This window comes from Pezoporus flaviventris, unplaced genomic scaffold, assembly GCF_033815535.1.
Source record: "Pezoporus flaviventris isolate CSIRO_AGI_PZ_B2104156 unplaced genomic scaffold, CSIRO_AGI_Pfla_v1 ptg000066l, whole genome shotgun sequence".
Lineage (NCBI taxonomy): Eukaryota > Metazoa > Chordata > Aves > Psittaciformes > Psittacidae > Pezoporus > Pezoporus flaviventris.
The window spans coordinates 15,691,218-15,706,493 of record NW_026892614.1 but is presented as its reverse complement, the minus strand read 5'-3'; the positions used below and the strand labels follow the sequence as shown (position 1 = coordinate 15,706,493).

The window sequence follows — 15,276 nt, the reverse complement described above, 5'->3', positions numbered from 1 at the left end:
CTAGGGATGGAAACTTCATCATATAAAAAAGCCTTTTTTAGCCTGATTTTTATTTTTCCCTTCTCCCCCTCCACCTTCAAATAATTTCTGATACTCTGAAAATTTTAATGTGTCGATGGAAGGAGCATCTCCTTTTGTTCTCTGACTGCACATCTTCAGTCAGTTCAAGACCCTGTAGTTGGAAAGGGAAAAGAAACAAAAGCAATGGCAATTTGGTTTCGTTTTTGAGCTCTAACTAAAATTCTAATAGTAACAGCAAACACACCTCAAATTACTGCTTCTGTCCTGGGTTCAGCAGTGAGCTTCTGTGTTGCTGGTGAGGGAGAGTGGTCTGAGTAGAAAGCCAAAATGTATTAAGTAAGAGCTCAGTTTCAAGTAATCAGCCAGATATATATGGTGATTAGGTGTTGGTTTTGTTTGGTTTTATGTTTTTGATTACACAGTGTAACTTTTGTACCAGCATTTAAGAAGCTTAGTGTGGTATTTCATTTGACTCTTTTGTTGTTTTTTTTTATTCAAATATCACGTATTAAATCTGTCCTAGGTGTGTTATGTTTCCCATTTGTTTTGTTTTTGGTTTTTTTTTTGTGGGTTATTTTTTTCTGGTGGGGATTTTCTGTCCACCTTTGTGTGTTTGTACACTGTCTTCATTGCAGCAGTGTGGACAAATAGATCCCTGGATCTGCCACTGGGATGTCTAGTTACCCCATTGTCCACAAGCAATTCTGTGGGGTTTTAGTGGCACACTGAACTAATAACCACCTATTCTGGGATGTCAACTAGTACAGGGCATTCCTGGAATTAAATATAACATGTGGGCACTTCAGTTCTTAGCTGTTGTGCTACTAGTCCTGTTAAAGTAATTAATTTTTTAAAAGGGGCTCAGTTGCATCGTAGCTACTGATTAATGCATCTGTGTGTAACTGTGAACATAAGTGTTGTACCTTCATATTTAGTGTTTGATTTCTAAAGCTATCATGATTGTTCACAAGTTTCTTTCTTCTATTCTGTTTGATTTCCTTCGTCCGTTTTACTCCAGGAGGTAGACCAGGTTGATCAGGTAGGATATATTGCTGGGAACTGATCCTAGCTATGTTGGCTTAGCTCAGTTTCTCATGCTGCTTCCATATCAAAAAAACAATACTCAAACAGCTGGACTTGAACAGTTCATAACACTCATTCAGCAACTGGAACATGCAGTACTAAAATCCTTTTTTGACTTTGCAACTTTTACGGCATTCCATAATTTCTGCTTAACGCACTTCAGTGTGGATATGAAATGACCAAAGTTCTTTTTTCTTCCCTTTATTTTCTTTTTTTGTTGTTTGTGGTTCCTATTCTTTGGATTTCATCTGAGGTTGCCTGGCCTGGCATTTGTGGTCGGGAGATGGTGAGATAGATCAGTACTTGATACTGAATCACCTGGTATCAAAGCCAGTGAGTGCAGTATCAGAGTGGCAGTGGGCAGTAGTGAATATGCGCTTAACAGTGCACAGATTACCAGATACTGCATTCCACTAAACTCTTAGCACTTTGTAACTGGGTGCTTATGCAGTGACTTTATTGATGTGGCTATTGGCAATTTAACAGAATTTCGTATGTTCCGTGGATGTGTTAAAATTGGACTTAATCAGTCACAACAATTGCTATGTTGCATATAAACATTTTGCAAATATCTGGTATCTGGGATATGTTTGGTGAAATGGGCAAAGGTACTGGTCTATCTTTTGGAGCCTTTATAAGCTGCCATGCTTTATCAGAATACCATTTCCCTGTATTATTTCTTGTTTCTTTCTACTTACAGAAACAGAAGAATATTGCTGGGGCACTTGCCTTTTGGATGGCAAATGCATCTGAATTACTGAATTTCATAAAGCAAGACAGAGATCTTAGCCGAATTACTGTTGATGCGCAAGATGTTTTAGCACACTTGGTTCAAATGGCATTCAAGTAAGGCTATCAAACATTTGTTTCACTTAACACATTCTGTGTTTCTTTGGGTTTTAGAATAACTTCACATCTCTGCCAAATTTTAGGTATAGCAGTAATGTCTTTTGTATGTTATTAAATATCTGAGAGGAGGACTTCTGAAAGAGGCCAGACTTCCTTCTTTAGACATACTTTGCTTTATGAGAATGGATCACTGGGCTACGCAAGGAGTTTCACCTGTTAGCTGTTCTTATGCTAGTTGAGGCTGCAGTGAAAATTAAGGGAAATGTTATTTAAGTGTAGTTTATGTTGATTGCTTTCTTTTAATTAATATTTTTTATGGAGATGTGAGGAAAAGTTATCTTTCCTGTTAATATGTAAATACATAGGCTTAAATATTATGGGCTTCTAATGAACTTTGTGCACTTTAAGGGCTGCTAATTATAAATCCACTTTCATAATTTGCACAAATAGCAATTTGCACAGTGATTTTTTTTTTTTTGCAGTTTTTTCCTTAAAAACGTAAGGGCAGGTTTTAGCTTGAGTTAAAATCAACCTGTGCTCATCAGCTCAGGCAGTTACAATACTTATTAAAAGAAAAATTGAATGAAGCATCCAATGGAAAGGGAAGTCCAGTGAGGAAAAGGGTCCTCAAAGAAAGATGACATGTAGAGAGCACAGCACTAAGCAACGAAAAGGGCTTATTTTTTGTTCATATTTAGATTATTTTTTTCCCAAGTGACAATTGAACAAGTATTTCTCAGCAAATCTGTGTCTCTGAAACTAATGTATAGAGAAGTCACAGTATATCTTGGGTTACTTATACCCACCCTTTCCCCACTCTCCAGGATGTCTTTTCATACGTCTCTAATAATAATCTTATACCATGACAGGCTTGGGAGACTTAAACATGGTTTGTTTAGTTTTTTAAGGGGGGCTGTATTGCTCTGAAGAGCAATATGCAGTATGTGAAACCTTATCATTGCTTTCTGAAATTCCGAAAGGTTTCAGAGAGGCACCAAACCAGTTTGTATGTACTCCCACAGACTTCCCCGCCTCTCTTGGTGAATTACGGGCAGATAGGGTATAGCAAGTAGCTATTTTGACAGGTCTTTCCACTTACATAGCACCTCTAAATTCATAAGTGTTAATGAAACTGTGCCTTTTTGCCATAGGTCAGTGTTTTAGATTTGTGTGTCAAAAAACTCTTCGCTACTTCAATTTATTAGATAGTCACTGAAGACACAACATTGCTGAGGGTAGAAGAAAAAGGACTGTGTTTTTCCCTGTACGTTATGAGCAGGCTGGATGCGGAAGTGTATTTCTGAATGTCAGCTGCATGAATTCTCCCCTAAGTACACTAAACATGAGAGAGTCCAAATGGATGTATTAAACTTTTGAAGAACTATGGAATACATATTTAGAAGGCAAATAAAAAAGCAAAACAGAAGCATGAAAGGATTCTGCTGTGAAAATGTTATTTAATGGTAACAACTGGCATACAAGAATTGGTTGAAAATGTCATGGCTTTTGTTTTCTAGTGGAAGATATTTCATTAAAAATGTTACCAGTGAAACAGAAGGGGGAGTTGTAGAAAGCCATGAAAAATTTCGTGTTAATGTTATTACAGTTTGATTTCCTTTTAGTTTCAGTGCTCAACAGTAAATGTATAAATGAATTATCAAAAATGCTGTTAAAACATTTATTAGAATACTAAACCAGGCCTTTCGTTTCACTCTTAAGGTTAAGAGAAATACAAGAAACAAAATTGCCTACAGAAACTAATAGGACTATTTCAGGTTCTGTGCACTGGTTAAGAATAGGAAATTTTCAATTTTGTAAGTATTGCTCTTGGTAGATTTTAAAACGGAGAAAAGTGTATTTCTGTTTTTAAAAAAATTCCCAATCTTGCATAATCAAAGTATGGCCTGGTAGCGTCTCTTTTTGTAGCGTATGACCCTTGCTTACAAGTGTGGTTGTGATACTGCATTTACTTTGCTCCCTGACTACATTTTTCCAGCATTTTTAGGAAAGGTAAGGGAGAACTGGTCTCCCTGGCTTTTTAAAAAGTATTACTTGGTTCCCTGTAGTCACATACCAGACACTGCAATTTCAGGCTCCTTGTAACGTAATAATTTCTTTTCTTCAGAAACATTCATAGCAAGCACATAAAGAATTTTAAAATGTCTTTTTTTTTTTTTTTTTTTTAACTCTTCCTTCCAGGTACTTGGTTCATTGTCTGCAATCAGAGCTTAATAACTACATGCCAGCATTCATCGATGATCCAGAGGAGAATAATCCTCAGAGGCCTAAAATAGGTTAGACTGCTTGATCTTTCCTTGTTTATCTTCTAAATGAAAAAAAAGAAAAATAATTTGATTTTTTTCTTAACAGTGATACGACATTTTAAAGTTTTCCTAACCCCTGTTCAGATAAGTTTTGTATGGATAAGAAAGGACAGAAGTAGCATTCAGATGATGTCTGTCGAGTTTAAAAATCATGGAATAACGTAGTGTGAAGGCTAACATCTGCATGTCATGTGGTGCAGCATCTTGCTCAAGGCAGGTGCAACTGGATCAGGTTGTTCAGAGTATTACCCAGTTTACTTTTGAATCTCCACTGATGGATGAAGCTGCCGCAACATCTCTTAGTAACCTGTTCCAATGTTAGACTACCCCTCACAGAGAAAATAGCTATATATGTATGGAATACCTCATGTTACAACTTTTGTGTTGGTTTCAGTAGTTTCACTGTAAGGACGCTATGGGCGAATCTGGTAAAGTACTTCCCAAGTACTAAGGTTAAGCTGACTGGCCTTGTAGATTCCTGCCAAGGATCCTTGCCACAATATTTTAAATATGGTGCTGCTTCATAGCAGTGTCAGCCTTCCTGGGTTGTCCCTGTCCATGACAGCACTCTGGTCATGTGTGCTATCCCACTGTATCTGTAATCCCAACTCAGCAACAGTGATCAGACTTCTAATGCCCCTTGCTGTTTTCCATGCTGAACGCATTCATGTACAGGCCCCTGAGGCAGGACCCCATGTTGTTCTTTTCATGGGGAAAGTGTGAAAGCCTTTTTTGTAGCCTGATGACTAAAGAAGAAAATGGAACATGTAAAAAATACTCAAGTTTGGAGGGATTAACTGTGGATAAAATGTTAGAAAAATTAATAAAATAGTGACATTCTGAATAATTGAAGTAAAGATGATCTGCAGAGCTATTACATACGGTCACTCTGTTCAACTGTGAAGAGTATTTATCCAAAATTCATATGTAATTCCTGGTCTTTTGAATATTAAACTTTCTGCACTTGGTTTTCCCTGTGCTGAACACTGAAGGAAGAATGTAAAGATGTACTCTTTAAGTTTTTTAATGCCCTGTACTGTGAAAGAGAGTACATTCTGGGAGACAGATGCTGAAAAAGTAGCAAACTGATATTGGAATAAAGGCAGATGACCATTATTTCAGACATTTATGAACTGCTGTATATATTTCTCTCTTGCAACATACAGATAATGCTTTTCAAGTTAGAATCCTGTGTTTCAATTCTAAAGAAATTACTTTGGTGTTCTCTTGAAGAGAGATTTCAGATAGAAGTATTGACTTAAATATTCCACTTCCACCAGGAAGCATATAAAGATGTTTGCTCTTGGTGAAGTTAATAAGAAGTCACTATTGCTTCAAATACAATATCACAGTGAACTAATGGGCAAAAGGAAATGATGTTTTAAAAACCTTTAATGTGTAAACAGAAGGTACGTTCTGCAGCTCAAGTGCATCATGCAATGCAAAAAGTTTCTGCTGAAATTTTTGAGTATTGTTTGATACTCAACTGGATTCAGCATTTATGAGACTGCAGTTGGAGCACTGCATCCAGTTTTAGACTCCCCAGCACAAGCTGGAGCTATGGAATAATCGCGGTGTGCATTTGAAACAGTAGAATATAAAGTTTTTCACTTGTTATTAAAAATAGCAGAAAAATGAGTTTGCTCAAGTGAGGACGTAAGTGTCAGATACAACCAGTGAAGTACTTGCATACTAAATAGTTCTCCAGAAGAGTTTTCTTTGATATCAGCAGTTAAGAAATATATTTCAGCTGTCAGTTTAATGTTGCTCAATCTTGAAAACCATGGAGCAATAAATTTATTTCTGAAAGTCTTTATAACTTAAATACATGTAGGTTCCACCTATCATTCACCAGCCTGTTGTGGGTGTCTTTGTATTATGTTTTTTATGGCCTGCACCAGTTGTACGTTGCAGTCTATGAATGTGGTTTACTTTTCATTCTATCTCTGTAGATGATGTGCTGCATACATTGACTGGAGCTATGTCTCTGTTGCGACGATGTAGAGTGAATGCTGCTCTGACCATACAGCTCTTCTCCCAGTTGTTTCACTTCATCAACATGTGGCTTTTTAACAGATTAGTTACTGCACCGGATTCAGGGTTATGTTCACATTACTGGGGAGCTATTGTTCGTCAACAGTTGGGCCACATTGAAGCCTGGGCAGAAAAACAGGGTTTAGAATTGGCTGCTGATTGCCACCTGAGCAGAATAGTGCAGGTGAGTATGTGTATTGCTGATTGAACACTTCTCACACGATTGTATATTCAGAGAGAACATTTGTATATTCTGTGTCTCCAGAGAATAGCATGAGGACAAGTGTAGTTTGTGTGTAACATTTGTAACATTGAGATAGCATGCAAAGACATAAAATATGCTTTCAGCATCATAAATATTTAAGTTACAAGTGAAATTAATAGTGATTTTTAGCCAACATGCTGTTCAATTTGTTTATATGATTGAGGGATAATTCTGTTGACAGGGACAAGAAGAATAGGTGAAAATTTGATATGCCTCATTTAGGATAGGTTTCCTATTAATTTGCCTTTTATGTACAGGAGGTGTATTTAGTGGTCGTTTGGGGGATATTTATGTAGCTTTTGTTAACAAATCTGGCTTCTTGATTTGTCCTACCTCTTGCCTGAAGAACATTCAGAAACAAGGCTTAGGATTTCATTCTGGTTTGGATTTGTCTCTTATGACTATTTTTCCTTCTCCCCAGGCAACCACATTGCTTACTATGGACAAATATTCACATGCAGATGTTCCAAATATTAACAGTACTTGCTTTAAGCTGAATTCTCTGCAGCTACAAGCTTTGTTGCAGAATTATCACTGTGCTCCAGATGAACCACTCATCCCGACAGTAAGTCTCTTCTGTCACTTACTGTGCTGTTTTAACATACCTGAGCCATTGGCCTTCTGTGGATATATGTGTCATGGTGGAGCTGAAAGTCCTGGTTTACACAGGTTGTCAGTTTCTTTTCTTTTTATTTAGAATTAGCAGAAGTCTATATGCATTCAACAGAATGTCAGAACTTTAAAGCTGCTGTGATTCCACCTCTGCACATGCATGTTCTCTGTTACATATTTTTAAATATAGTTCTCATATTCAGTAAAAAACGCACCACAGATTTCGGAAATGTTCAAGTAAATGCTTCTGTTATATTCTCTACATAATTTGTGATTTAATCTAATAAAGCAGTATGGTGTACTGACTATACATAGTGGAGCTAAAGAAGTTTTATATCTGATAATTTATTATCAGAATTCCTTTTTCTTGCAGTCTTACTATTTTCTTAATGTTAGGGTTTCAAAATTATCCCTTAATAGTAACAATGTCTTTCTGCCTTCTGTCCAGGAATTGATAGAGAATGTAGTAACTGTTGCAGAAAATACAGCTGATGAACTTGCTCGCAGTGATGGCCGAGAAGTCCAACTGGAAGAGGATCCTGACTTACAGCTGCCTTTTCTTTTACCAGAAGATGGCTATTCCTGTGATGTTGTCAGAAATGTTCCAAGTGGTTTACAAGAATTTTTAGATCCGCTTTGTCAGAGAGGTTAGTTCTTGTGTTGTTTTATAATTATCTCCTTTTTTTAGCGTAGTGAACACAGATTGCAAATTACATTCTAGTTAAATGTAAACCGCTTTATGTATGTATGTTTCAGTCTTTTTATACTGTGTTCTTCAATTGCTTATTTTTGCAACCCATAGGAAGTATGCAGGATTTTTAATTTCCTACCCTTTTCCCAAGTCCCTGTAATTGAATTTCAGGGTTCTAAATAAGCAGTGCTGAGTTAACTAGTGCCTACTGAAACTTTGTTTTGCCTTTCCTCCAGAGCCTCTTTGGATTTTGGTGCTAGAGCAGCAAAAAAATCATATAAATGTAAATTTTGTAATACTGAAATACGTTCACAGTTAATATACTTTTAAAATGAATGTGAATTAAATCGGCCACTTTTTCTACTCATCAGCTGCTTCAATATAATGTTAAAACCCCACAGTCTTAAAATAGTTCTTTTTATGTTCATCAGAATAAGAATGTATGTTCAGTGAGTTGCAGAGGATGTAGTCTTTAGCCTAAAGGAGACTAGTAGAATTAAATCTTTAACTAAGTATAGTTCATTTGCCATACAAACATCTGTACAGTTATTACAAGTAAGGGCTTTTTAATGCATACTTTCAACATTTTACTTTTTACGTATCTCTTAAGTTATACTGAGGGCCTGGTTTGAGTAAATTAGTGTAAACTGAATTGCTGAAAGATGTCTTCGTGAGGAGGAGAATCTCGGTTATTTTGATGGAGTGCTTTGTAATTTTAATGTGATGTGGCTAGTCACTGACCCTGATGTAGGAGTCAGTGTTGGATACCTCTCAGCTGCTGTGGCTCATTTTTTCAAAATTCTAGGAGTTACTCGATTAAGAGGGGAAAAAATATCAAACAAACCCTCCACTTTTAATTGCACAGTTGCATTAAAAAAGGTAATGACTCCAGGTGAAGCTTCATCTCTGCCAAATCTGTGGTAAGACCACTAGAAGCAAAGTTACTTAGCAAAGCAGAAGACTTACTTGGTGCTGTCTCATAGTTCTGGTGATTTGTATTATAAAGATGACTTGGTGTTTAAGGACTTTTCTGAGCCTGTTTGGCACAAGCAGTATTTTGCAGCCTAAGAGTTTTCTGTGAGCTTATAGTGTTTGTAAATACATGTTTCTCAGGAGCAATAGCTATAGAACAGTAGGGCTTTGTAGATAACATAAAATTGCAGTGAAGCATATAATGGCATTTAAGATGCCAGATTCAGCATACTAATGAATATAAGAAGATAAATACTGCTATTTGGGGTTTCCTTGTGGCAGTCCATTTGATTTTAATTTGTTGAGAGAATACCATGACTGTGGTGATGTTACTGTCTCTTTTAGGTTTTTGTAGACTAACGCCTCACCCACGATCACCAGGCACGTGGACAATATACTTTGAAGGTGCAGACTATGAAAGTCACCTATCACATGAGAATGCTGAGCTAGTAAGTACTGATTCAGTGAACAATTTACCACTGTGTTTCATGTGATTAGCAAGAACAGGATTCATCATTAAACTTAGTAAACATCAGTGATTTGGTAAATTTAAGGAACTGGTTTTTTTGAGATTTTTTTTAAGTGAGTGTGTTTCTAGGCTGTTGCCTAAATGATAAAGGTTCTCACATAAGCAAACTTTGACTGTTGTGTTCCCCCACCCTGGGGCTAAACAGTGGAGTAATTGCATTTAAACACAAGCAAAAATATATATGGACATGTGTCTGTAAATAACTTGTAATATGAATGCAGCTACTGCTTTTATTTATAAACTGGCAGTTATCAACTGAATGTTTAGTATTAAGTTGTGATCTGATACTTTTTTTCTGCTAGATTTTCAGGAAAAAGTTTTGATTTTTCTTTTTCATTATACTTGTTAAAGAAGGGTTTCACTTCAGTGTGAGATGGTGTTTTTTTTTCTGGTTTGGGTGGGGTGGGGGGATTGTTTGGTTATTTTTTTTAATTTGTAGTTATTTGGGTTTGTTTCTGTGGTTTTTTTTTTTAATATCCAGTAGCCAAGAATCTCAGAGTTACAGAACAGCTCAGTTTTGGAAGATGGTGACTTGCTGTATAAAATAGGTAAACAGAAATAGCTTCATGCTTGTAATTAATATTTCAGTGAAATCGGGAAGGTCAACCTGAAACTAGAAATACGTTTCTAAGGCTTTCTGTGGAAAATACTTGCCCCTCACTGTTCAAAGGGACTTGAAATCTTTATTTACTCTGTTCGGAACCTGGCATTTGTGAGATGACTTCATGCAGTCTTGCTGCAGGAGCATAAAGAACATGTTTACTTTACAGAAGATAGCATCTCCTAAATCTGTGTGACTGGTGTAGCAGAGCCCAGTGCTGAACCACTAAGTCAGGTTCTGCAAACTTGCTATCTTGATAAACGGGCATTTGACTGAGGAAGGTATTGCAGAGACATTCTTGACACATAATGCATCACTATATTGGTCTGAAGAAATGCGTTTTTTAGAGCTAGAGGAAACAGGAATCATCTGACGTTATACTAGGTACTTTCTGTTTTTCATACCAAAAAGAAAAAGTTCTGGCCAGCCTTCCTTGTAAAGGCTTGATAAAGAAATGCAGGATGAGTGGGTGCTACTGTTTGATTCTTCCGTGGAAATGAATACCATGTAAGACTGTTCAAATAACCTGATCTAGTAATTCTTCTGTCTTTTGTATGTGTCTTAGCTGAATGTGGTAGGCTTCGGAGTTCTGAAAGTCATTAGTCTTGGTGCCTGAGCAGTGCTCTAAATCACCTCTTGGTGCAACATGCCTACATAATCTAAATACTATATAAATGTTCCATTTTATAGCTATGAGGTCAGGTTGTTTTGCTTGTTTTTTTTTTTTTTATTTGGTTTGATGTGTTAAGGGTTTTTCTGTTTTGGGTTGTCTTTTCCCACACCCCAAGCCAAAACCGTTCTCTCAGTTGCGCTTCTGTTGGTAGTCTGTCGAATTGGCCACACTAGGCAGTCCTCCTCAGATTTTCATTGAAGAATTTCTTTTATTCTTAGACCGAGAGAGAAATTCAATATAGACTAACTAATAGCAAAGTTATCTTCACAGTGGCTTACCTTTTCCAGTGTGTATGGGATTTTTGTTGATTTAGTTTAATAATGTTTATATTTTAAATTAATGTAAAAACTCCTCAATAAAGTAGAAACAGATTTTGTTCTTTTGCCGTCCTTGGCACAGGAGTGCTAGAATACTCCTGGCTAAAAATATGCTTTCTTTTCTAATACATGAATTTAAAATTTTTTTGAATTAACTTCCTTTGCTTGTGTTTTTATTTTGTCATGGGTCTTGTGGAACTTGCAGTTAGGTTTGAATATGAATACAAGCTTGGGTGCTTTAACTTACGTGCTTCACCTAATGAAGACTGGGATGGCAACTTTTTGAGTAGGGGGAACTGACAGTGTTGAAAGGTAAAAAAAAAAAATGCTGAGCATGTTCAGGGGCTTGGGCTGCATTTGAGTTAACAGTTTTCAGAAGTGAAATCTTTTTGAACTTCCAGGATTTTAACACTTTGTTTGAAATTAGTTAGATTCTTTATATCTTTGCAGAATTATTACCCCCCAGATGCAGCACTAAATCCTGAGCTCTGTTCATCACCCTCACCTTTCTAATAGGAGCCTACTGAGTCTGAACTTCAGTTTTTATTCAAAGTTCCTGCAGTCTTATAGACCTGTTAAGATTCAAATTATGAATCATTAATAATCTCTGCTGAATTAGAGAAGGAAGAACAGTGGATAGACTTAAAAGCTTAGCAGTGTTCATAACACAGGTGTAGTACTTGATAATATGAATCCGTATTAATCAAAGGTTGGAGATACTACCTTGAAAATGGAGTATGAGACATATTATTTAGGATGTGAGATCTGCTGCTGTACTAACAACTTGGTTTTGACTGTAGGTGAAATACTTTGCACAGTAATTTTCCTAGCTTAGCAGTGAATATGAACTCTTTTTTCTTATTTCCCTTTCCCTGTTTGATAGGCTCAGCCTTTGAGGAAAGAACCTGAAATTATCACTGTAACACTAAAAAAACAGAACGGAATGGGCCTCAGCATTGTTGCTGCCAAGGTATGGAAGTTAGTTTATTTAAATGTTACTGGAAAAAGCTTGCTTTTTTAAAATCAGCCGACTATGGAAAATGTTAATGGAAAAATCTATTTCCCTGAAGTTTGTTGTGCACATCACGTTGATCATACTTCTGTTCTGGCTGGGGAATGTTTCTGTAAAATACACAGATGTGAACAGTACAAGAAAACATAATATAGATGTAGTAAAGACCTCTACTACAGGTTTATTCATTTTCCAAGCCAAAAATTGTCAGTGTTATTAAATGGAGTTAATAAACAGGCATGTTTAACACTTCTGCTGAGAAAACCCCAGAATTATCTAGAAAAGAAAAGCAGTGAATATAAAGAATGTATTTTTTTGAGAGGTAAATAAACCAATCCAAATACATACATTAAAGTCTGTATACTTTCTGTATGAAGACAACACCTTATCTTTTGCGCAGTGTACAGATACATGTGTTACTTCAGTTTTGCTTCTTTAGAGTGCTACAGCCTATTAAGTAGCCTGGCGAAGGAAGGCATATTCTCTTGCTCTGACTTGCCAAAATTGTGGGTGTATGCTACTCTTAGTAGTACTTGATAGTAGTGTATAGAATGCACATACGACTCCAGCCACCAGATGGAGGACTCCACTAGTTGGTTGGTTTTGCTTTATTAACTGGGTCACATAGCAGACATAATCTTCTGAGTTTTAAGCATGTTATAAATTATGCAACGGTGATATCAAAAAGCCCTTGTTGTGGTTGTGTGGTTTACTACAGACAGAACAAGTCCAGTGTCTCTCCACTGTGTAGCACATGAAACTTCCGAATGCTGTAGTCCTCCTTGGTACTTGGTGCATGGGCTGAAAACACGATTGTTTTACTGCTTTTAAGTTCTCTCACACAGTTAATTGCTTCTAAAAAGTGCTGTTTTTTTTCCTGTGACTGCTCATTTCACAGTTTGTACTAGAAACAGTATCTTGCATGGTATCAGCTTTTAAGATTTATATCTGGCATCTGTAAAGGAATACCAGGTATCAGGTGTATGTTGCTAACAGTCAGCAGTTATTGAGGAAGCTATTCAGGGTCTGTAAAATGTAACTCAATATTCTACTCTTATTTTGGTAGAGTGGGTTAATAATTTGACAAGTAAATATTAGATCTTCAGATAACGCCAGATTATGTATTAGACTTCTGACATCTGCATTTCTGTTTAATGTTTCAAAATGCACAGTGGAAATTTTATTTTTCTTTTTCACTTTAAGCTGTGAAATCAGAATTCTCATGTAGAGAGAAGCAGGCTATAACAGGAGGGAAAAGTTTCTGTTTTCACTGGAGCTGGCTGGTTTCTGTACACTGTTTTAACAACTGACACTTTATCTCCATTATCAGTATGTAGCGGTGCCACTGGTCAGTGTATAAGCTTGATTTGAAAGGGTTTTAGAAGTTGTTTAACCTATTTCATGGTTTCTTTAACATCATCAGTGACATCAAGACATGAGCAGTCTCCATCTCAGCTCAGTTGCAGAAACACTGGTTCAGGCAGTGATTTCGTTTTGTTTTGCTGCTATGTGCCTGCCACAGTAGTGTAATTCTGATATTTTAAAATGATTATCTTAAATCTCAATCTGAAATAAGTGAGGGGCAAATTTTTCTTTTAGTTTCAGTGTACATAAACGGAAACTTGTTTAACTGAAGAAATTCAGATAGAAATACTCATCTTGCATTAAGTGTTGAAACAAGTTGCTGTAGTAGCTAAATACGATTATTTTCAAGAGGTTATTTCAAAGGGTTCGAAGTTGTCTGTTGTAAGTAATTAATAGCATGTTGTTACTGTAATAGGCATTAGAAAAAAAAGAGTAAGAAAGAATAACAGTCATTAATTTTCTCAATCTGGCCAGAGCAGAACAGATTAGAGAACTAAGTAACTGTGACTGAGAAGCTAGCAGTAGTGGGTGGATTTTTATTTTGGTTTATCTTGTTGGCTTTTACTAAGAATTTTTTCAACATGTCTAAAGTTGGGTATCTTTTACCAGCGTAAAAATGAAAATTCTTACTTTCTTTCCTTTGACTGGGGAAAATGGAAGAAGAAGTTCAGCAGACTGCTAAATTTTTCTAAATGCTAATTGGATAAAATACCTGAAATGAGAGGGAGGCACAAGTGTGAGAACAGATTCAGTTTTTACTGACTTTTTAAATAGTAAAATGTTGGCTATCACATGCTTACATGAAAGTACCTTGTAGTTGAAGAAGTGAAAGCTTATACTGAGTTTCAGAAATACACAGTTACTGCTGCTACAGTTTGATTGCTGACCCAGTTACAGTGATTGAGCTGGTTTCCAGAGTGCTTCAAAAGTGCTGTAATAAAAGAAAATGCAGCATATGGTCAATAGGTGGCCCTGCTCCAAGCAGTGAAAGACAACCCTGAATCTAGTCAGTTTGCTTAGAAAAATAGTTGTTTTTTCCCTGGGATGTGACAAAATAGTTGCTCTCAGTAACATGTTGTGACAGTGCCTTTGCATGTCAGTGCAGACCTGACTTTGTTGTGAAGTCTTAATGGAATCCTGGTACTTGTCACTGGCTTTGGATTAACATGTAGGTTGGTGATATTCTAGAGATGGATGAAATGGGCAGATTCTTAGAGATCATTTTGAAAGACAAGTCTACCGACTTGCTTTTCTTCCTTCTACCCACTGGAAAAAATCTGTGCTTTCCTAGTAATCTGTGCTCATCTCTGAGGAAACATCTAACAGATTCATCATTTAGTAATTACTTGAATTTTGATTAGCTTGCTGGGTTTTGTAGATCAGTAAAGTCCCTTACACACCAAATGTGTTTAATTACCAAGCGATTGTCACACCTTCCCTGCTGCAGTTGCAAAAGGTGACTGGAGTTGAAGCAATGATTATACAAGCAGAGAAGTGACGCAAGTTGCGCTGAAATGTTGTGCACCTGCTTTTTTTTTTACGATAGGTGGTTTCAGTTTGTGATACTAGGTGATTGCAACCTCATTGACGTTAATGTGAGAACAAAACAAAAACCAAAGGAGATGAGTCAAGGAGTGTATGAAAGTGTTAGGTCCCTGGGGAATCTTGTATTTGTACCTTTTTCTACCTAAGGACAGGTAAAATGTTTAGGTGTGTTATTTCTAATTAGATAAAATACGAATCGCTGTGAAATAGAAGTTTTAGAGGCCTGCCAGGAGTGCCAGAGAGCAGAAATGCTGTGCATTCACTTCATTTTGCTGTGAGGGCGTTTCTGAGCCAGGACAGCCCCTTTGAGCAACCATTTAGTAAGCATGTATGCTATATGCGTACATACCAGAGAAAACAAGTTTAGTTATGAAGCAACTGTT

At 36.6% G+C, this 15,276-nt stretch overlaps 1 protein-coding gene across 5 annotated transcripts in view; it reads left to right on the top strand.

The window, feature by feature from the left end:
- Window positions 1-15,276, top strand: part of AFDN (afadin, adherens junction formation factor) — a 113,719-nt gene that overhangs the window by 63,434 nt on the left and 35,009 nt on the right. For 3 of the 5 annotated variants that reach the window (XM_061471369.1, XM_061471364.1, XM_061471368.1), the window contains 8 exons: window positions 1,040-1,060; window positions 1,805-1,950; window positions 4,153-4,247; window positions 6,230-6,495; window positions 6,998-7,141; window positions 7,637-7,835; window positions 9,197-9,300; window positions 11,855-11,941. In XM_061471369.1, coding sequence (XP_061327353.1) covers window positions 1,040-1,060; window positions 1,805-1,950; window positions 4,153-4,247; window positions 6,230-6,495; window positions 6,998-7,141; window positions 7,637-7,835; window positions 9,197-9,300; window positions 11,855-11,941 — 1,062 coding nt within the window. The remainder of the gene's footprint in view (window positions 1-1,039; window positions 1,061-1,804; window positions 1,951-4,152; window positions 4,248-6,229; window positions 6,496-6,997; window positions 7,142-7,636; window positions 7,836-9,196; window positions 9,301-11,854; window positions 11,942-15,276) is intronic. The other 2 variants (XM_061471367.1, XM_061471365.1) reach the window with 1 other exon arrangement.